Here is a 24664-nt window from a genome sequence, read left to right as displayed (position 1 = left end):
TCTCACAACATTTCGACCGATGTAACCTCCAACCTTCTTCAGGTGTATCTTGTTGAACTCATGAATCTGCACAGAGTTTTGAATGAAACCTTTTATTTAATCTACGCTATGCTTTGATTCCATCAACCATGATTATACAGAAGTCTTAAGTAATTCACAACTCTATTTACCAATATTGCTCGCACTGAGCATTGAACCTTCAACCTCCAGAAGAGTGTCACTTATAACAGAATTTTACCTCATACTTTATTCTCTATGGATGAGTCTTTGAAGACATTGGCCAAAACATTGTGAGAATAACATTCAAGATGAGAACAGTAGCCCAAATAATCCGAATTATCAACCTTCATCTTAAATATTCAGAAACATAATATCTTTTACGTTTTTTTGTTTTTTGTTACATGATCCTAGTTTCCCAACGTTCCACAAATAACTCACCTTTGGCATGATTGAAGATTCCATTTGTCTGCTCGTTGCATACAAAACAGCGACGGGACTTCTTGTATCGTTCTAAAGCACATTTTTCACAAAAGTAATGCTTGCATCTTGAAAAAAGAAAAAACAAAAGAAAATTTGGTTTAGTTTGTTGCATTATAGACATCAACTTTAGCTGTAAAATGTATCAGAGTTCAAATGTGATATGCATAAGATGTCTGCTACCTGTTCTAAATCTACTAATACAAGAACTCACATCCAACATGGCCATATCATCAAAGTCTAGTTTTGAAAAATCTTTCTACACTATCTAGAATTGAAGAGATAGATTTCTTAGAAAGTCAATTTCTAAAAGCTATCCAATACATGTCAGCAGGTAAAAACAAATGTTAAATGAATACGATGATGAGTATTATGATACGTGTATTTATTCTTTATTTGAAGACTGTTATCCTCATCTTTATCATTATGTCATCATGTTTCAGTCAACCCATCCTCTGGCCTTCCTCAGATGATTAGCAGCAACAGGATAGGAATGCTGAATCTTGTATCTTATCTCCAGTAATTACTGCCTTCCATAGTTGTTGTTTTACCATGTTTTAGCCAACTCATCATCTGGCTTGCTTGAGTAGGATTGACAATGCTCACATGGAACTGTAGTGCAGTAGATAGAGGTGTTGAGTCTCTATGGTTTCAGCTGAGTATTGTCTGAAGATAGCAGTTTCAATGTATAGGCATTAAAAACTAATATATCCTAGAATTTGAGACTATATCTAATATATATATATATATATATATATATACTAGTATTTCAGCCCGGCATTGCCCAGGTGTTTGGAGGTGTATGTTGAGCAAAAAAAAAAAAAGTGGTAGTAGGAAGTCAGGCTTGAACCCGTATCGCGAAGGAGGAAAAGAACGGGGAAAAAAACCTGACGTCTTTGCTTTTACGACCACCGCCAAGCTGGAGGTGACATAGGTTTAAATTAAGGCTAGATAATCGAAAAAAGGGGATGACTTTCGAAAATATCAGTGAAAAGTGCCCAGTTGAGGGTGAAGAAATTAATGTTTTTTACCAATTTTTCTGTATTTGTCGTCTAAAGGGTCGAGCTTCAAAATGACACTGATCTTGTGAAAATTTGTTGCCTCTGTCGAAAGACATGTAAACATACCTACATATGTTTATATATTGGTAGCTCAATTTTCGACCCAAACCAATTAAAAAGCTTGCACTATCTCTGAATACCCTTTATGTAAAATTTCAAATGTTTAGACTAGAAATTGTCTGAGTAATTTGGTAGCGACCGCAGAGGTTAAATTTTTTTTTTACTTTAACCCCTATTATGACCCCTTAACATTTGTTTTGGGCTCAAATCAAGTTATTAAGTTAGATCCATATCCAAGGAACCCATATCTAAAATTTTAATTGTTTAGACCCAAAATTGGCAGAGGAGTTTGGTAGAGTTCTCAAAAGGTCAAATCGTTGAACTTTGACCCCTTAATAGCCAAATTTCTGGCCGAAGAAGGATTACAAAGATTTTCCCAAATCTCACTACCCTGTATATCAAATTTCGAGTCTGTAGACTGAAAATTGACAAAGTTATTGTGTAGGGAAATGTACACAGACAGACACACATAGAGACACTTTCACTTTTATATATATATATATATATATATATATATATATATATATATATATATATATATATATATTAGTGATGGAAGATTCCAATATTTTTCTTGATTCCGATACAATTACTGGTGTTCTTCTAAATTTCCAAAACAATTACTGATTCTGATTCCAATAACATTAGCACCAAAAAAAAAAAAAAAAAAAAAAAAAAAACACAGCTACAGAGCAAACGAGTATTATAGACCCCTGCTGCTCCTATTGAAAGAGTTCATTAAAGTGCGCTGATTTAAGTTCGTTTATTTAGAAATGTTCTGATATTTGGAGCTTTACTTATCACAAAGCAAACAATGAGTTGAAGATAAAAATATACTAAATTTATTTTTTTTAAATCAGCTAACAATTTGTTTATGTCAGTTTTTTCTTTCTCTTTAATAATTTTGCAGTGGAACAAAATCTATAAATAATGGATACGTTCATTTTTTGTTATTTGTATCTCACTGATAATTTATAAACAAAATGTTGGAAAACTTGTAAATAAATCATAAATTCTTTTCATGTGATAAAAACTTATCCATTTATAACTATGTTAAAAAGGATACTGAAAAATTTGACCCAAAACCAATAAGTCTTTTTTCTAAACCCTAAGGATTTTTTGGTGGAAAGGGGGGAGACAAGCAGATATTTTTATATGAAGGTATATTGATTGGATTTCTAACGCTGAATTAATTTATTATTGGCAGACAATTTATTGATATTTTTTAGCCATCTTATGGAAAATATCTTTTATTGAAAAATATTATATTCAACATATTGACACTATTTTGAATAGGTGTAAATGTAGTATTGTGGTGTGTGAAATGAGTCTAGCTAAGAGTAAGATAGATAGTGTAAGATAGCGTTGAGCAGTCAGTACAGGAATGGGTGGAAAATGCAGAATTGATATGCCAGCTCAGTGGTGTGAAGCTTCTGGAATGCATGGCCCCAATGTGCTTCGCTGGGGGCGCATACGCTGTATACCAGCAACTAACGTATGAAAAGAAGAGACCTTTAGATCCGGTTGCTGCATGGAAGAAGTTTATGGCATGCAAGTTACATTTCGGGAAGACGGTTGATGTTTATCTGGCAGAACTGAAGAAGCTTGCAGTCCTGTTCGGAGGAATGTCAGAGAAAGGCCTGGTGTGCGCATTTATTGTAGACCACGCGGCAGCCATGCAGCCATCACAGAGTGGATCTCAGAACCTGGGCAGAGTTACAAGTTGCTACAAGTGTGCTGGGCCCAACCATTTAGCCCGTGATTGTCTCTCATCGCGCTCACTGCCTCGAAGGCTTAGCGGGCTTCAGTGTTATGAGTGTAAAAACCGGGGACACCTGCCCCGTGCCTGTTCAGGAAACAGGCAAGGGGAGGAAGCTACAGCGCCAGTCTTCATTCCAGATCGTCACTGAACAAGGCGCTACCCATCAGTAACAGTGCACGTTAACGGATGTGAATGCCTCGCCTTTGTAGACACTGGGTGCACCCAGACCCTGGTGCGCAAGGCATGTTGCCACACTTGCTACAAGGAGAGAATTCCGATGCTAACCATGGGTGGTGGGTCGCTGGCCTCTTGTGGGGCGAGCGACATCAGCACAAGCATCAACGATGGGCCTGCAGTAGTCGTGCAAGCCCTGGTGGTGGATGGGGAGCTACTTGGATACAACCTACTTCTAGGGATGGATTTGATTACACAGTTGGGTGGAGTCATTGTGAACTGCACTGGCAAGATAGAGTTCTTCACTCATGAGAAACGTGTTTGCGCTGCAATTACCCTGGACAAGCCTGACTTTCATGCGGAGTACGACAGGGAAACCAACGCGTGGACGACATCTTGGAAGTGGGCTGGCGATCAACCACCAATATTCTCACAAAACCGACTATCCAATGAGGCTCAGGGGGCAGTATGAAGAACTGCAGATGGATCAACAATGGCTGGCTACTTCCATACCCCGAGGATGAGCTCACCCCCACCCCCCGAGGACTGATTCCCCTGATGGCTGTCTTACAAAATAGCAAACAGAAGGTCCGACCCGTCATGGACTACCGTGAACTTAATGAACATGTCAACCCGTACATAGCAGGGGTGAATGTTTGTGCGCTCAAATTAAGAGAGTGGCGGCAGCAAGGGTCAGACGTGGCAATTCTGGACCTGTGCGGAGCCTACCTGCAGATACGCATTGAAAAAGAGCTGTGACCATTTAAGACTGTGGAAATTAAAGGAACTCACTATTGTCTGACCAGGCTAGGGTTTAGTCTCAACGTGGCACCAGGCATTATGATGGGAATTATGCACGCGATCCGGCAACAGGATGAGGCTGTGTGCCAAGCAACATCGTCTTACATTGACGATATCTTTGTATCTCATATCTGCCCAGTCAGTCAAAGAGCACTTTGAGAACTTTGGACTGACATGCAAGGAACCGGAGTATCTGCAAGACGGGGCAAAAATACTTGGCCTGCATGTGAGTGGTAGCAAGGAGGGGCTCTACTGGAGGAGAGGTGGTGATATTCGGAGCGTTTTTTCTGTTTGCGGAAAGCTGGTGGGCCACTTCTCTGTGTGTGGTTGGCTAAGGGTGGCAGTGGCAGCCATAAAACGTTGTGCCACATCCGTATCATTGGGATGGGATGATAAAATGCATGATGCCACGCTCCTGAGCATGCTAACAGAAACTGTGGCCAGGGTGACTCGTGACGACCCTGTGGGAGGGAACTGGTGTGTTAACGGGAACCAGTTCACGGTCTGGGTGGACGCTAGTTCACTAGCCCTTGGAGTTGCCCTTACGGTTGATGATGATATTATTGAAGACGCCTGTTGGCTTCGTTCAGAGATTATTCTAGGCACATAAACCTGACCGAACTTGATGCCACATTGAAAGGAGTTACCCTGGCGCTTCAGTAGCAAGCCAGGGTACTACATATTATCACAGATTCTGCATGCACTCATCAGTGGATAACCAACTGGAAGATCACAGCTAACCATAAGGGCAGTAAGTGAGATGTTGATACGAAGACGGCTCACCACCCTGGTCGATACAGTCAAAGAGTACAACCTGACTGTAGACCTAACATTGATCAGGTCTGCAAACAACAAAGCAGATGCGCTGACATGAGTAGCACAACGGTGCCTGCTGCCTAATACATCATGGTGTTGTTTCACCTCACACTTACTAACCCTTATCCTAGAGTGGCCTCTGGGCCTTGATAAGCGGTGACTCTATAGCAGAAAAAAAAAACTCCTAATACAAAAACTTACAAAGGCTAACAGTTGCCAACATCTCTAAGTGAAATTGTTTCTGTGGAATAAACTAGATTCGAATTTGGCGCACAGAGATTGTCGGTCCATGTTATTTACCACTTAGCCACAGTTATCTCCCTTCTCCTGCTGTTTCTAGTAGGTGATATGATCTTGGCTACCGGAACTTTTATCAACTTTGATTAATAGCCAGGGTACTGCATGTGGTTTCACACATATAATTGTGCAATCGGCTCATCAGTTTGAATCTATGTTATTCCAAAGATACACTTTCACTTAAGGATATTGGCAACCATCATGTGGTTCCTCCCATAAATATCCGATATCCTTCTAGAAAGAATTCTTAATAAAAAAATATCAGGAAAACGAATGCCAACAAAATCATCATGAATGATGCTCAACAACAATCAGCAGCAGTACACCATTTTTCTTTTGTAAAAATATCAATTGCTGATTGGTTTTAATACAGAAATTTTACTTCAACTAATCGAATGCTCGTAAATTATACACTTTCACACCTTAATAAAAATAAAGATTGGAATACTGGCTCTGTGAGCCGGGAGTTACCTAATTAATATTTAAGTCAAGCTTAACATTAACTACACAGTCGACCCCAAATCTTCCACTATAGGAATAGCTTTCGCCTAACAGTCGATAACAAATTCAGATAATTTAGTTACTGCTAATCTCGCTTCTAACAGACCTGTGGCTGATGTGATGTTTTGATAATTTAGATGTATGCTTAACCAGTTTTTGACAAGCTACTCTTAACTAAAGCAGTTAACAAAATACTATGTCTGTGCATGTACAGCAAAGTCGCCTCAGATTAGCTGGCAAGTCATCAGCACCGGATGACCTCATCTTGAGGAATTCAAAAAATGTCCGAGGTTGACTTTGCAAACTAAATGCACTCAAAAATTAAATCATTTACCTACATGACATTGGAATGTTTTAATAATTAATTCTAACCTATCCCATCAACTTTTCTTTTTTTTTTTTTTGCCGACAGGGTGAATACAGGAAATGACAACAAAGAATGGTAAACAAAGTCCTATTTTTGTGAACAACACATCATGACAGTGCAACTAATTAAAAGTGTCATGTCGAGACGAGGAATTAATTAGGCCAAACTATTTCTAAATGCAACATATTGTCTTTTATTGGGGGGGGGGGATTATCAGGGTAAGTTTGTTCTTTAAATTCATGTAAATTCATAAGAAAAAAAATACCATTTCCTTTTATTGTTAGTGACTTTGGTGATTCATAGCTTACATATTGTGGAGACATATTCTGTATATTTTAATTGTTTCCCCTCTTTAAGACCATACGCATTTTGTCACATTTTAATATTACTTTTTCAATAAAAAATATTGTATTTTTGCTAAAACACAAGATTAAGCAATAAAATTTGCAGTACTTTTTGCAAGGAATCCGAATATCACACTGAAAATCTCCAGAAATCAATGGTTTCCAAGTAATTTGCAATAAATTCACATAAATATGTTGCAATATTATAAAATCATAATATAAAGGGTTTTTTTAGAGGCAGTGAACTTTAAATTTAAATAAATCACAGAAAAATATTTTTATTACACAAATATGCCGTTTATTTAGCAATACATATGAAAAAATTGAAATTACTTAAAATATCTCAATAATACATAGAAAGAGCCTGATAATATAAAAAAAAATTTTGTCAGATTTTTTAAACCTGATTAAAAATAAGGAAATTATGACTATTTTTGTATCTCACATGTTTGAATATTTTTCCGTTTTTAAGACCATATGCGTTTTTTTTTATCTTTTCTCAATAGAAAATATTGTATTTTTGTTAAAACACAATATTAAGCAATAAAATTTGCCAAGTATATTTTTCCAGGCAATTTTAGTGTTTTACGGCAGTTATATGGTGTAATCCAGGTCCAATCTTCACTAACTATGCATTAAATTAGGCTGTATTTCAGCAATAACATGTCAAATATTGTTTTCTAAGTGGTCTGTAGTGCCTGGTTTATCAGCATAGATATGGGACTTTACATATCCCCAAAGAAAATAATCTAATGGGTTTAAATTGTATGAACAAGGTGGCCAGCTGACAGGTCCATTTCGTGAAATTATTCGTTAATTAAATGTAAATTATTTGTTTATCAAATAAAAATAAAATAAATTTGCACAATTCACAAATACTGCTCAGATGTAAGTCTTTTCATGAAGAAATGTTAAACCAAGGTGAATTAAAAATAACCAATAATTGCCAAATCTGCAATGAACAAAAATAGAGTTAACTTAAAGTTCCCACCTCTAAAAAAAAAAAACAAAACAAAAAAACACCCTGTGTGTGTGTGTGTGTGTGTGTGTGTGTGTGTGTGTGTGTGTGTGTGTGTGTGTGCGAATGCATGCATACAACTAGCCTATTTCATATTTCTTGATCCATTTTTATGACATACTTTTGGTTTGTTTTCTTTCTGAAACAGAAGTTCCTCTTGAAATTATTAAAGATATTTACCATTCCGGTTATATGAAACACTAAGCCCATATTTCTATGCGAATGATTTTGAAAAATCAATAGATATACGAAGATCTATAATCTAAATGCAACCTTCATTCATTTACCTACTTTTTTCATACGTCACTTCAACACTTTGATATTCTACATTGCTAACAGCCTTCTTATACACTTACATATTTGTTTATCAGCAATGCTTCAAGAACACTACCTTTCTCTCATATATATATATATATAAAAACACACATGGTGTTGTAGCAAAATCTGGAAGCCAGAGCTATGCCAAGATTGCTGCTGAAATGGGCTACCAAGCAATAGTGAAGAACGCACGTTAATTCTGCTACCTCAAGTGTCACTGCATACTCATCACGAATGACTCCAAAGAGTTGAGGACGGTCACAGTGGTGGCTTTGTTGAACAAGCTCAAGCACACATATACTGAAATGCTGACGTTCTTCTGATGAAAAGAATTTCAACTAGGATCAGACCAGACCAGTATGAGATCTACCAGGAGGTGCTGAGGAGCATGGTGAAGCCCTGACTGAGATCGTTGCTGGACGCCCCTATATCTTCCAGAATTACACTGCTACAACATACAAAGCCGCCAAGACAATGCAGGCATGGCTGCTCAACAATATTTATTACCACTGGTAACTGGACTTGTGGCTGCCCTCCTCCTGCAACTCTTAAGCTCAAGACCAACGAGCCCATTCACAATACGGTTGACTCTCTGACAATTGCCATCATGGAGGCATTTCCCACTACAGATACAGACATGGTCTCCAAAACGTGTGACTCATTTTGCTCATACTTTAAAATGGTTGTCTCTGCCGGTGGTGCTTAAATTGAAAAATAATGTAGTATTTATAACTAACTGTTGTTAAATATACTATCAGGTCTCTGTTTAATATATTGCTGTTTTATCATTTTTTAATAATATTGATTAAAGTTCAGTTTTATTATAATATGCATCTATTGTCCATTTTTCAAAAAGATAAAAAAAGGGGGAATTATCTAAAGCACTTTTTTAAGTTAGTATTTATTATTTAATTGTTGTAATTGTCATTCATTCTAAACTAGCCTGGGTGCCCGGCGTTGCTCAGGTGTTTAGAGGTATCGGGAAGGAGGAAAAGAATGTGAAAAAAAATGTGACGTCTTTGCTGTTGCACCTATCGCCAAACCGGAAGTGACAAATGTTTAAATTAAGGCTAGTCAATCAAAAAGAGGGGATAACTTTCAAAACTATCAGCGAAAAAAGCGACCCCTCCCTGTAGAAAAGTGCCCAGTTGAGGGTGAAGGAATTAATGTTTTTAGCCAATTTTTCAATATTTGTCATCCGAAGGGTCGCGCTTTAAAATGATACTAATTTTGTGAAAATCTGTTGCCTCTGTCAAAAGTTTTAGGCAGATGTACAAACATACATACATACATACATTTAAACAGACAGGTAAGATTTATATTATAGACTAGCGGGGGGTAACCGGCGATACCCGGGTGTTTTGAAGTAAATCAAAACTCCGGGGGGGGGGGGTAAATAATTTTTTAAAAAAAGTTTTGGTAGGTGAGTATGAGGATCGAACCCGTACCCTTGAGTTGGAAATTAATGTGTGAAAAAAGAAAAACGTGCGACATTAACCATTGGACCACCGCGACATACATACAACGTAGACAGGCTTGAATTTATTTATTTAACTATAAAAACAGGCGTGTTCAATAAAAGTTAACTCTGCTGCTTCCATTTGACCTAATTAAGAAGGTCAAATAGAAGTCACGCAGCATTTGGGTTTGTGTTTACCTAAATTTGACTGTTTTTCCCCCCCAACAGATGTTGGGGAGGGGAAAGCAGCTCCCAATTGTCCAGATTGAATAGCAACTGTCTGATATAGAAGATTGATCAAAGCTGATTGCTTCTGGACGTTTCCTGGTGCTGTGCCGAGAACGGTTGTGGCCTGTGAATTAGTTTCGCTTTTTATAGGAAAAAGTCGAATCAACATGTAAGAAGCCAAAATAGCAATAATTTTGTAAAAGTCGACGTAAATAAATCTTCCCAAATCCTAGATATTATTATATAGGGGGTATATAAACAGTTTTAAGCGATAGTAACCCCCCCCCCCGGGAGCGCGTGCGAAAGAAGCCTTTGCGAGACATACACGAAATGGTCACACACATTTTGCCTTTTATATATATAGATAAATTAATGCTAGTGCCAAACAGTGCATTTTCTTACATTTACTTGTGAATACTGGCTGCCTTTCCAACTCTCATTGTTGGTTCCCAGCATTCACTGTCAGTCATAGCCAGTATCTACTTCAATTAGACTGCTCCAAAATTCAATTGTCTGTTTTCAATGGCGAGTACTGGTGGTCATTGGCATTTTTAGGTGGTTACCTCCGTTTGATCATTGTTAATCACTATCGATCATGACCAGTATCAAGCCCCATCAGACTTCTCTGAAATTAAATGGCCTGTCTTCAATATTTGTACATTGTCATTCATTGTATGGTACTGCCATCCAGTGGCGGTCACTGGTGGTTATGATAGTAATTGATAGTGATTTTCAAGTGATTGTTGTCATTTCTGGACAGGGGCAGGCATTGGCAGGAATCAATTCAAATTTCATAAGTAGGAGTTAGACCAATTCATATTTCAAGAGTTTGATTTGTAATTAAGAATCTTAGCTAAGATGCAGACACTAAGAAACAGATTGATGACATTGAGGAAAATGATTTCAAATTGTATTGGGAAAAAAATCGATAGGACAAAGCACAAAATAATTATATGCGAATTATAAAGTTCATATAAATAAATGAATAGATGAAAATCTCTTTGTAGACAATACTAATATTTTATGAGAAGATGTAAGGAAGTCATTAATTGAAATGAACTTATGTAAATTGTTGATAAATAAAAGATGAATTACAATGTTTTTTTAATCTTGTTTTTTAGTTTGTGGAGTTATTTTATTTGGGAGGTGGGGAGGGGTATTACTGCAGTTAATCAGGAAGTGATTATTTTGAAATCAAAAGAATGGAAAGAGAGTTGTGAGAGAAAGTGATCAAAAGAAAGAAAAAGAATGAAAGAGAAAAAGAAAGCGGGGGGTAGAAAAGAAGAAAGGATGAAGAAAAAGAGTAAGAGAGAGAGAGAGATACTAAAACAGAAAACATAGACTTTGTAGCCTCGTAGGAGATGTCCTTTACTCTTCCCTGCAACTTCTTTCTCACAGAAGAAATGTTGCGAGTTTGCTTTATCATTATTTTAATGGAAAGTGCTCGTCTGGGCTTCAATCTATGGCCCCCCCCTCACCCAACTTTCACAAGAAACACCCGTCTAACTGAAAACACTATCAATAATTCCCCCCACTCTTCAAGTCCAAGTTCTTGATGAGCCGTTCCACTTAAGTTAACAAATTTCCATTACTAACGATTACTATATTATCCAATTGACTACTGTACACTCTTAACCCTTATTCTTGAGTGGTCTCTGGGCCTTGATAAGTGGTTATGCCTATGTAAAAAAAAAAGAGAGAGAGAGAGAGAGAGAGAGAGCAAAGAAAAAGAGCAGAGCAAAGAGAAAGAGTAAAAGAGAGAATAAAGAAAATAAAAAAGATAAAGAGAGAAACAGTAAAAGAGAGAGATAGAGTAAGAGAGAAACAGTAAAAGAGAGAGATAGAGTAAGAGAGAAACAGTAAAAGAGAGAGATAGAGTAAGAGAGAAACAGTAAAAGAGAGAGATAGAGTAAGAGAGAAACAGTAAAAGAGAGAGATAGAGTAAGAGAGAAACAGTAAAAGAGAGAGATAGAGTAAGAGAGAAACAGTAAAAGAGAGAGATAGAGTAAGAGAGAAACAGTAAAAGAGAGAGATAGAGTAAGAGAGAAACAGTAAAAGAGAGAAACAGTAAAAGAGAGAGAGAGAGATAGAGTAAGAGAGAAACAGTAAAAGAGAGAGAGTAAAAAAGACGGTAAGCACGATTACTACTTTTAAAAACATGGTTTTAGTAAATAAAATGTTTAGGAGCAATGTCAAAATTCATTTCACGAAATAATTAACATGGATGAAAGGAATTTAATTTATTTATTTGGTGATGTATCTACTTCTGTGTTGACATAGCACCCATGAATTATCTTCCGCTAATATAGGTAGTACCGGGAAGTTATCTGCACCTTAGGCCTATATAAAAATAGATGGAAGCAGCTATTTATTCTTTTTGAGTGGCATGAACTGTAGAATGTTTTCCAAACTTCACAAGAGGAAATTATGAGAATGGACTTTAGAGAAAGGGGGATAAATAAAAACCTAGCTAGAGATGCTAACATGTAAAATGGGCGTTAAACCAAATACGATAAGATAAGAGTTGTGAAATAATTAATGTCCTGGTTCAAAAGAAAAAGAAATTCAAGTTGATTGCCATATGTTAGAGAGGAAATAACCTTTTTGGGAAATAGAAATCAAAACAAAGAAAAATATGTCATGCAATGTTTTGAATGCGTGGGCAGTAGTTTGATCTGAGAAAAGTGGGGACAGTTAGATGACATAAAAAAGCAGGAAGTGAAATTTCATCTGCACCAAGAAATGAAGTGGAGAGGGGGGGGGGTCTGCATTCCTTCTCTGGGAATAGAATGTCTTGCTTGCTAGTCAGATCCATTGAAAGTTAAAGAAAAAATACAAACAGTTATGAGACACCTGCTTTTTTCTTCTTTCAACAATCATTTAAATCTCCCAGCCAACAGTAATTATCACTTCCTACACTGATGATTGCATAAGCATGAAACACTAGTGTTTGCAGATATAAAAAATAACTGTTAATACTTATTTTTAAAATATTATAGTTATCAAGCCCCTTTAAGAAATTAAAGTTTGTCCCTGTTTAGGGAATTAAGAAAAAGTAGTCAACGTTAGCGTTAATACAATATTCCGACTTCCCATCATTGAATACTCTCAGATTGTTTACTATGTATGCCCACTGACTTGGCAACAATAAGCACTTAATTTCCTTCAATTCTTGTGCTAATTGCTGGTGTCCTTGAGGTAGAATGCTAACCTACCAAGTCAAGGGTGATTTTGTAACTAGGTTCGAATCTCCTGACAAGCAGTAATTATCACTTCATACACTGATGATTGCATAAGCATGAAACATTAGTGTCTATAGTTATAAAATAATTGTTAATATTTATTTAAATATATATATATATATATATATATATACATACACACACACACTTAATTTCCTCCAATTCTTGTAAATATTATCTATGTATACTAGCCTGGGTGGCCGGCATTGCCCAGGTGTTTGGAGGTGTGTGTTGAGAAAAAAAAAAGTGGTGGTAGGCAAGCAGGCTCAAACCCGTACCACGAAGAAGGAAAAGAACCTGGAAAAAAAAAAAAAGTGACGTCTTTGCTGTTGCGTCCATCGCCAAACTGGAAGTGACGTGTGTTTAAATTAAGGCTAGTCAATCAAAAAGAGGAGGATGACTTTGGAAAATATTGGCATTTATTTAAACAGACAGGTGAGATTTATATTATAGATGATGAGAATAATAGAAATAGTATTCAGAAAGCACTCTGGAGGTCTCCTGAGTTTTTTTTTTTTTTTTTTTTTTTTAACTGATCACGTAAAAAATAATTCCTATTCTAAGGGAGGAGTAAAAACTTGGTTTTAGTGCTCTGGAGGCCTCCTTATTTAGTGTTTTTAGTAGTACTTCTACAGTCTCTTGAGTGTTACTTTTTTAATCCTCACTTAAAAAATATTTTATCTTTTTTGGGGGGAGGGAGAAATTTGGCTTTAGTAGTGCTCTGGGGGCCTCCTTTATTATAATTAATGCTTGCAGTAGTGTTCTGGATACTTCCTGGGTTTGAATATACAGTGCCAGCAAAAAAAAAAGTCTGCACTTATAATTTTTTCAAAAGCTGCAAATTTAAGCTAAATTGAATGTAACCGTTTAAACAATCTATACCTCATTGGATTCGCCTTTTATTCCTTTATAATTTTACTTGTTCATATTTGACTTTTAATTGAAATATTATAGTGTTCACGTCAATTTAAAAAAAATAATTCAAATTGAGGAAACAAAAGAAAGTCCGCAACAACAAATTCGCTTAAATTATCGTCCCTAAATCAGTTTAAAATATCCACCAACAAGCAACAAAGCATCTCTAATCATAATTGCTGTTGTTCCAGGTTATACAACATAACATTTAGTCAATATGCCACGACTTTCTCTTTGTGATCATCAGGAGCTCATTAATCTTCACCTTTCTGGTTTATCCAATCGAGAAATCGTCCGCAGATTGAAATGTGATGAGAAAATGGTACAAAAGACTGCAAAAGCACCAAAAACACCGACAGTGTTCATGATGCCCCTAAATCTGATCATACTAGATTTACTTTTAACAGGGAAGACAATGCTATCAAAATCCACAGCCTAAGAAACAGATTTGAAATGGCTCCCCAAATCCAACAACAGTGCAATCTTGTTAAAAAGTGCTCTCTTTCTACTCTCAAGAACAGATTAAAGGAATCTAATTTGCGAGGATATGTTGCAAAACACAAGGCAATGATTTCTTTAAAGAACAGAAAGCGCCGTCTGGACTTCATCAGATGCAATGAAGATCATGACTCTTCATATTGGTCAAAAGTGCTTTTTAGCAACGAAAGCAAGTTCAATAGGCTAGGCAGTGATGGTAGCAGTACGTCTGTCAGAGGAAAGACGAAGAATTTAATCCTAGGTGCTCTTTTTCAATGCTGCGAGGTGGTAGAGGTTCAGTTTTGGTGTTGGGTATTATTAGTACCAATGGTCCAGGGCCTATAGTTCACTTGCAAGGTCAAATTAATTCGACCAAGTACATTAATATGTTAGCACTTTCTACCCTACTTTGGTTGGAATTTGGATGATAATCCCATCTTCATGCAGGATAATGCCCCCATTCACACAGCTGGCAATGTCAAGAGGTTCCTGGAAGAGCATGATATTCCGTGTTTGGATTGGCCTGCACAATCTCCAGACCTCAATCCTATCAAAAACGCAAATTTGGAAGAACTTTAGACAAAAATTAAAGAAAAGAGGGATGCCCTTTCCCCGGAGTATTCCTGCAGTCTAATTCAAGGAATTCCCAAAAGATTACAGACTGTCAAATTGCAGAAGGGCTATGCTACTAAATATTAACTAATTCATTATGTCCCTGTTGTATTTTTAATTATTAATGTCCTAGAGTTACAGTTAAATAACGATTTTCCATTGTGCAAATGAGGTATAGTTTTTTAGACAATCAAATTTAGCTTAAATTTGCAGTTTTGGAAAAAATTACAAGTGCAAACTTTCTTTTTGCCACTTGTGTGTGTGTATATATATATATATATATATATATATATTTTGTTAAAAACCAGAATAATCTATCTCTGATCATGAATCCAGAAGGATTGGAAAGTACTCTGATTCACAACAAATTACATATGCCAGTTCCTGCCAAAAGTGAAGACCATTATTTGGAAGTTGAAAAGGATCAAAAACAGAATTAATAGACAAAAAAAAAAAAAAAAAAACGGTTATTTTATTTAATGATATATGCTTATAAGAAAAAATCCTGCCTATATATATATATATATATATATATATATATATATATATAAATGAAACGCCCGGTTTGTTTGAAATCACTAAACTAGAAATCTACAAGTGGGTTTTTTGTCATATTTTGCAAGAATGATTGTATCTAACCCAACTGTGTTTTTAAATATTAAAAAATAAAAAATATTACCATATTAAAAAATCTTTTTTCGTTTATTTTCGGTTTCAATTTAAGTCGAGGTGACTTACCGGAAATACTTCCGGTTTATATTGAATCTGTTTTCATTAATTTTATTTTTTTTTTTCCTTCCTGCTTTCTTCTCCGTGTTCCTCCCCGGCATAACAAAAAATTATTAAAAGTATGACTACTTGCCGGGATTCGGCAATATATATACACCAGTTTTGTTTGTTGTTTAAATACTTGCAAAAGAAAAAAATATACACAAAACAGTTTGTTTCACTTTTTCTAAACTATAAAAAAAATTAACTTCCCCATATTAAAAACGGCTTTCAGATTAAACAGCCCCCAAACCTCGAAAGTCGTTCTTAACATGGGGATGTTGGAGGGGTTTATTCCGAAGGCCATTTTTAACAGAGGCAGGTTGGGGTGTTTATAATATGCTTGGCCAAGTCGTAAAAATTAACGAATTTGCTATTATTTATTGCAAAAATAGCTTAAAATTTATTTATTTGACAAAAAAAAAATAAAAAATAAAAAAAATTTTAAAAATGACATTTTCTACAAACATTTAATAAGAAATACAAATGAATGGTAGGTTTTTGGGGGGTTTTTTCTGTTGATGTTTTGTTTCTACATTTAAAATTTTACTGTATAATTTCTTTCGCATAGCTTTGTTATTATTACATCGGCAACGCTTGGCTTTATCCAGCTGTTGACATCATGTTTTACAATATCTTTTTGTTTATTAAACTGTTACAGATAACCCGGTCAGTTTCTAATGTATGAAAACTCTAGCTCCCGAAAAAAAGAGTACTCTGGATAGTAACAAAAATAAAATTTGCCTCGGTCTCAAAGGATTTCTCCTCTACTGATAGAGGAAAAAAACGGTGAAGTGTAGTTCACCCTCTTTCTCTCCCCCTCTCTCTCTTCCTCTCTTAATAACATTCATCTCTCCCCCTCAATCTATCACCCTCTCCATGTCTCTTTGAGCCCCTTTCTCTCTTTAACTCCCCCCTCTGTTTCTAACTCTTCTCTCTCTCTCTATCTCTCAATCCCTCTATCTCTATCTCCTTCTCTATTTCTCTCTCACTTTCTCTTTTCTATCTATATATCTTCCTCTCTATCTGTCCATCTGTAATCCCTCATCCTATTTTAGTCTCCTAAATTAATTACAGTGAATACAGCATTGTCAAAACATGGATAGTCACCTAATTTACTTACTGTGAGATTAGAAGTTATCTGGAAATTACTGTTACCTTGAACAACACTAGGAGTAACTGGTAAGACTTTTCTAATTAAATTGATTTTGGCAGCCATTCGGTGACAAAATGACATAGCCTTAGCCCTTGCTAGCAAGTAGAAGAACTACTTATTCTACTTTAAAACTACTATTAAACATTCAATTTTTCAAAAATCACATCCAGTATGGGGAAAAATATTGCAAAAATGCAAACTTATTGTTTTCGATGAATGCACAATGGCATGCAAAAAATCACATGAAGCTTTTGGTCGGTCCTTGCAAGATTAGCTGGTAATGTCAGACCATTTGGGAATGCAGTAATATTGCTTGCAGGAGATTTCAGACAAATGTTTCCTGCAATTCCTGAATCAACACCAGCAGATGAAATAAATGCTTGCCTCAAATACTCTACTTTTTGGTGCTATGTGATGACATTAAACTAATAAACAAAATATGTGTGTCCAGTTGCAGACTGTTTGATCCGCACAGAAATTTTTGCATCATTTATGGGAAATTGGATACGTAAAAGTGCCAACTGATCTTTGACTCTTAACTTCTGTAATTTTATAACATCAAAAAAAAGAGTTGGTTAAAAAGGGTTTTCCAGATATTCAACTTAATTATACAAATTCCACTTGACTGAGTGAACGAGCTATTCTTGCAGCTCAATACAATGATGTCCATAAACTTAACGCTATTATTCAACATAAAATTCCAAGTGAGATAGTCACATACAAATCCATCGACACAGTTGTGGAAGCAGATAAAGTGGTTAATTATCCAACAGCTAGATTTGCCAGGGATACCACTGCATGCACTGCAACTGAAAATTGGCGAACTAATTATCATGTTGTGAAATATAAACCAATCAAAGCTTTGAAATGGCACATGGCTTGCAGTAAAAAAAAAAAAAAATAAATAAATAAAAAAATAACAACCAATATTATAGAAAGAACAATCTTAATATAACCTTTCACGGGTGAATATATCTTCATTCCATGCATTCTTATGATTTCACCAGATACACCATTACACTTTGGGAAACTGCATTTTCCAATTTTATTGTTGTTTGCAATGACCATCAACAAAGCTAATTACAATTCTGTGGCTTACAGTTACACACTGACTGCTTTTCACATGGACAATTCATGTCACATGTTCAAAAGTCATCAAACCAGAAAATCTCTATATCATCTAAGAAAATGGAACAACAAAAACTGTGTACCCATACTAAATGGGAAATTAAACCTTTAAGAAACATGCATTTTCTCATTTTGGAAGTTTTTCCATTGCGCCAATTTGAGCCACAGCAACGCGTGGCAGGGTACAGCTAGTATGTATGTATGTGTGTGTGTGTGTGTGTGTGTGTGTGTGTGTGTGTGTGTGTGTGTATATATATATATATATATATATATATATATATATATATATATTGAAGTATTTATTGGTGAAGCATTTTTTTAGTTTGCACCAGTTTATGCTGTGAATCAGCAAAAAAAGTGAAATTTAAACAACCCTCCCCTCAAAGTATGGAGAGGGAAGTGGAAAAACAAGTTTTTCCTAAAATATTCCAATCAATTCAAAGGTCAAGATTAAGAGAAAAACACTGACTGCATGCAGAGGAATCCTACTTTATGGAACAAAAGTCATCTGTCTTCATGAATTGTTTGAAGTGACAAAATCAACATTTTCAGAGAGAACTGTCATAAGAGGGAAAAGGAAGGCAAAACAGAAAAGGGAAAAAAGAAAAACTAAAGCAAGAGAAAATAACAATAACAGTGAAAAAAACAAGAGAATAATGCTCCAGTTAATTGGAAGAAATCAGCTTCTCCCCATCTTATAAATAAAAAAAGAAACAAGCCATACATGAGGGGTCTCCCTTCACAAGTGAAAAATTTACTTTTATCATGACTAATGTTCTGCGAGACTTTTTTCTAATCCAAGGCATGGTTATTGAGAAAAGTGCAAATGAATCAACGGATGAATGATTTGGGAGCAATTTTACCCCTATAATGTCCCGGGGGGGGGGGGGGCAACCAGAGTTATCCCAGAAAAGATGGGGCATATACCCCACAAGGAAGCAATTTGAATTTTAAAGGAGATAATTGAATAACAATTTAGACATTTTCTTTTTAAGTCAAACATGTTTTATTTTTTAAAAAAATTAAAAATAAAAATTGGAACTTTGGATCCAAAGTTATTTTTGCCTTTGATCTCACATTTTTTAAACAAATAATTTATTTTTAAAAAACAAAACACATTGTTGTTTGACTTTCAAAAAAAAATTCTTAATTGTTGGTATTTATGAATGATGATGATAATGCAGCAAAACTGGAATCAAGAAAGAAAGTATGAACAAAAAACAAAGACAATATTTGGGTTACAAATCTTCAGAAAATCTGTTTTTCAAAATATCTTTTGCATACCAAATCAGTAAATATGAAACTTGCTGCTAAATATTAATAAAAAATATCCAAGATGGTGTAACATGTAAATTGTTATTCAATATCGACAATATTCAAGTGTTTTATTATCTCATAATCCTGACTTCATTTTTTTTGTTTTTTGTTTTTTTAAATTTTGACAGCATTCACCTAGGGTGGGTTGAGCCTGCTCTTCCCATAAAACACGCAGCATCCCAAATGAACGCAGACGATACATGACAGTTTACAGTAGTCAAGATAGTTATGAGTAGCAAGTCACAAACACTGTAGACCAGAGGCAGGTTTGACATCAGCTTTAATGGCATGTAACCACACCTTTAGGTGACCTCCCAGGCATCTTTGACAATCTTGGAGTGGTTCTGGAGCTTTTTTGAATGAACTTTCCTGTGTTGCGGTGCACAGCATGGTCAAACCAACAAAAACTCCTCTTTAAAACTGCTTGGTTAAAGGGTTTGATGCTGCATCCCATCCACATTTGTGCATTGGTAACACACTGACATGTAATACACAATGACATCCAAATTCAGACCACTGATTCCAACAGAATGGATTCCTATCTATGCAAGGACAATATGGCTCAAAAAAGGAACGAATAAAAAAAAAATATATAAAAAGAGAAAAAAAATATTTTGATAAGGATGTTTTTCACGGCAAAAGGTCTCAAATCTTAAAATAAATAATTTATTTGAAAAAATAAAAAAAAATAAATATGTTTGGCATTCAAAAACATTACTAAATTATAAGTAGTTATGTTTCAGATTTTATTTTAAGTAAATAATTTTCCTTGCGAGGGGGAAGGGGAGTAAAATGTTTGTTCATCTATTATGATCACACTACAATAAAACAACACAAGACGAATACTTGATGCAAATCAGTTAAGCTATGTGTGTATGCGTGATAACGTCATCTAGTGTAGAAAAAGGAACCCGTTGATATCATCACAATCGCTCTTCATGCAAGTCACACAAAACATACAAGATTATGGGAAAACCTTATTTATTGAATTGGATCTCAAAATGCCAATCAAAAGAGATTCTGCTAAGTTACTCTTAGAATATTTATTTACTCTGTTTTCGCTTAACTATTTTAAGATTCTTCAGTTAAAATGCAGTTCACTTTTTAAATAACAAAAATTATAAGTAGATTGGTGATCCTTTAAATCAACACATTTCAGGTGAAAACATTATTTTTTTACATACGTCGATAAATGTAAAGAACATACATTAACAATGATAAAACAATATTGATGGCAACCTTCTGTCTAATGGCGTTCTGCATCTAGTCTGGTACACTGCAGTATCTGCTGTAGCTATAAAGTCGAAGCTGGAATTGCCTCTCCAGATGCAAATGGGTGATAAAGAGATCTAGCTTTGCTTAGTTACCATGGTCCCCCACTTCATCTTACAACAAAGTTAGATGGAAATGCAAGCCAATATGGTCGTAGCCAGCACAGCTACAGGTGTTGCCCGAAAGTGCTTCATCACCTGCCTATCAGGACAAACCAGAACTTTTGTCAGGGTTTAATCCCTTAGCCTTTGCCGAGGCATCCACAAGAGAGTAAGGCTATTTGCCCATAGCTAGTGAAAATTTGAAAATATTTCCAATTTTGATGAAAATAATGGAGACCCTCGTTGTAGTTATGGTTGTATCAAAATGAAAGCAAAATCCTGAAGTTGATTCTTCTTAAAAAGAGTTGGGTGAAAGAAACGCAAATTCTGTAACGGTGAAAATTTGAAAATATTTCCAATTTTGACAAAAAAAAAAAAAAAAACAATAAAATGTTCATTAACTCATAACTGGGTGGAAACTATCTTAATATGTCAGGAATATTTAACCAACACCAGAATGCGCTCAGCATGGTAAAAGCATGGCTCTCTCTTCAAGTTCTTGAGTCAACTCTCATGTGGATGATCTCTATCATGCAAGATAGGTAGAGAATCTAGGACAGTGCCATCTTGGATTTGACCCCCTATTGCGGAAAGCATGTTTTCGCCTCCTACTGTCTAGGTCTCACAATCGAAGGGAAGTAACCCATCAGAATCCTAGCAACTAATGTTCGTCTTGGTTATTCCTCTACATCTTCTTGAAAGAAAAAGGGTTGGGAGACTCTACTGTAAATAGGTTTTTTTTTTTTTTTTGCTCAAAATTCAGTATAGATTCCTGAATATAACAATAAGATTGCCAAGTTCAAAAAATACAAAATAAAATGGCGAATGCTCAAACAGAACTAAAAATACAAAACTTGTATAAATTCTTACTTTGTGACGATCGGATTCACAAATGATTTTCTACAAATTAAACATTTGAAGGGTAAATCTTCATCTTCACTGCTAATTTCATAGTTTTCGCCATCTGGAACAAAAAAAAAAAAGGAAAGAAATTTTAAATAAATGTTCAGACATACAAAAGACACAGCTCCATCATATTCCTTCAAAAAAGTTTTCTCTCATTTGAGATTCCTCCAAAAAGAATCAATACGATATAGAAAAGTATATTTAATCAAGTTAGCATCAAAAGAAAAGATTTATAAGGTCAGGGATTGAACAAAGAATCACACGTCCTTCTGCCCTTTGCCAATAATATTTTTTTATATTGCAATATGTATATGTCAATTTCTCCACTTGGAACACACTTGGCATTTCTTGGAAACCCGGGATTTTTGGAAAATCTACAACAGCGTAGTTAATAATGGACAGTCAATTATTCCCCCACTAACAAACAATCATGAGGTTGCTTGCACGGCAACTGACAAGGCTAATCTGCTTGCCAGTCGGTTTGCCTCAAACTCCACACTGAACTCGGTACACCACTCACTCCCTGATTTTCCTCTGCGAACAGACGCCACACTTGACGACTTGAAAATCACCCCTTCTCAGGTACATGCTATTATAAAAAACCTAGACACCTCTAAAGCATGTGGACCAGATCTCATCCCGGCTGTGCTATTAAAAAAATGCTCTGCCGAGGTTGCTCCAGTTCTGTCCAAACTTTACAATAAATGCCTTAACGAATCTTGTTTTCCCGACTGCTGGAAAACCGCCTCTGTGGTACCAGTCTTCAAGAATTCTGGTGAAAGAACTGACCCACTAAATTATCGCCCCATTAGCCTCCTCCCGCTTTTCGCCAAAATATTTGAGTCCTTAGTTAATAAAGCCCTAGTCCAGCACCTAACAGCTGCTAAACTCTTGACTGACAAACAATATGGATTCAGGCAAGCCCGTTCAACAGCAGATATCTTAACTGTAGTTTCTGAACGTATATACCGTTCATTGGATAAAACAGGGGAGGGTAGAGCGGTGGCCCTTGATATATCTAAGGCTTTTGACAGGGTATGGCACGATGGTCTTCTAAGGAAAATTAGATCATATGGAATCACTGGAAGAATTCATAACGTAATTAAATCCTTCTTAAGTAATAGAAAAATCAAAGTTGTCCTCGACGGACGTACATCCAAACAATATGACATAAATGCGGGAGTGCCTCAGGGGTCTATCCTTGGACCTCTATTGTTCCTGATATTCATAAACGACCTCCCTGATAATATTGTTTCGGAGATGGGTATATTTGCCGATGACACCACTCTCTATAACAGATATGAGGGGAAAACAAATGAACACATATCCAAGAAAATGGCAGAAACACTAGAGGATGACCTCCAATCCGTAGTGGAATGGGGACAAAAATGGTTGGTCTCATTCAATGCTGCTAAGACTAAGCTTGTTTCCTTCAATAACTACAAGAAACCTTCTCTACCACCAATAGCAATGGCCAAGAACACATTGCCTAAAAGTACTTCTTTTAAACTCCTCGGCCTAACGTTTACAGGGAATATGAACTGGAATAGATACATTGAGAGCATTGCCAAGGCTGCTGCAAGGAAGGTTGGCTCCCTCTACCGTGCTAGAAAACTACTTACGCCTGCCAGTATCCTATACCTCTATAAGGCAACCATTCGCCCATGTATGGAGTACTGTTGTCACATCTGGGCTGGTGCATCTGCTGCTTGTCTCTCGCTCCTGGACAGGGTTCAAAAAAGAGTCGCAAACCTGATAGGTCCTGAACTGTCATCTGGGCTTCAACCTCTGTCCCATCGACGAGATGTTGCATCCCTCTGCCTGTTCTACAAATACTTTAATGGTGAATGCTCTGACGAACTGCAAACACTTGTACCTCCCCGACGTAACTACCCCCGACAAACCCGACAAGCTACTAAGTCTCATCCCTTTACAGTGGAGATCCCTAGGTGCAAGAAAGCCTTTTACTCCAATAGTTTCTTCCCCAGAACTGCGGGTCTTTGGAACTCCCTTCCGGGATTCTGCTTTCCCAACTGCAATGATATGCAGAAGTTCAAGTGTAATGTTAACAAACATCTTTCTACTCTTCTCCCTTCATAATGACCCCGCTAATTAATTCCCTAATAGTAGCCCCCTGCTTCAAAGTGGCACTGTGCCTTGTTTGGGGTGAAAATTGAATAAAAAAAAAAAAAAAAAAAAAAAAAATTAACATATTTTAAGTTTGAAGCAGGGTTCATCTTCTATATATGCCACATATTCACATTGACACACCAGTTATTATTAGATTTTTTTTTTTTTTTTTTTTTTACACGGTGGTCACCACTTATCAAGGCCCGGAAACCACTCAGGGATAAGGATTATTGCAAGTACAGTACGTTAGTGTTTGATGAAGTGTTTACTTAAGGGGGCGGTTCATTAGGAATTTGTTAACGTTGGACTTGAAGACATCCAAGTTGTAGTCAGGTGGGAAGCAGGCAGATGGAACAGAGTTCCACAGGCGTGCAGTTCTAAGAAAGAAGCTTTGTTCATGGAATCCACGTTTTGATTTAGGCACAGATAAAGAGTGGGGAAAATTATCAAAGTTAAGCAACATTGAGCCTAGCCATTACCAGATAGGTGACCATTTGGAGTGAGTGAGTGAGTGTATTTGTTTAACGGCATTTCAACCTCTAAGAGTCATTTAATGCCAAAAAAGTTTTGTTGATATAATAGATTTTCAGTTTCTTGTAAAAAATTTTTAAGTTTCTTGAAAAAGTTTATCTTTTGAAGCAAGATGTTTTAGGTTTTCTGAAAAATTGTTTTAGTTGTAAGAGATTTGTTTTTCTAAACTGAATTTTACTTGTTTACTTTATAGGAGTTTGAATACATTTGTTTCTTTTAAATAGTTTATGATTTGTTGGGGCTCCACTTCTTGGAACACTTTTCTAATGTTTGTTGTTTTAAAATATTTCTTCTGAGTGTGTTTGTGTTTGTGTTTTCTACATTCTGTCAGTAGATGTTTAATTGTTAGTTGCAGAGTGTGCAATTTGGTGTTTCCTCCGCTTTGATTAGGTAGGAATGAGTTAATTTTGTATGTCCGATTCTTAT

At 36.0% G+C, this 24664-nt stretch overlaps 1 protein-coding gene across 1 annotated transcript in view; it reads right to left on the bottom strand.

The window, feature by feature from the left end:
• LOC145259927 (E3 ubiquitin-protein ligase RNF113A-like) overlaps positions 1 to 24664 on the bottom strand; it is a 136377-nt gene that overhangs the window by 40581 nt on the left and 71132 nt on the right. The window contains exons 8-9 of the mRNA XM_080117888.1: positions 21542 to 21635; positions 439 to 545 (exon numbers count right to left, since the gene is read on the bottom strand). Coding sequence (XP_079974014.1) covers positions 439 to 545; positions 21542 to 21635 — 201 coding nt within the window. The remainder of the gene's footprint in view (positions 1 to 438; positions 546 to 21541; positions 21636 to 24664) is intronic.

The sequence above is a fragment of the Euprymna scolopes genome, chromosome 35 (genome assembly GCF_053919585.1).
Source record: "Euprymna scolopes isolate OS-2025 chromosome 35, ASM5391958v1, whole genome shotgun sequence".
NCBI classification, from domain to species: Eukaryota; Metazoa; Mollusca; class Cephalopoda; order Sepiida; family Sepiolidae; genus Euprymna; species Euprymna scolopes.
Note: the sequence above shows the minus strand (reverse complement) of the source record. Positions and strands in the feature narration are given on the sequence as shown.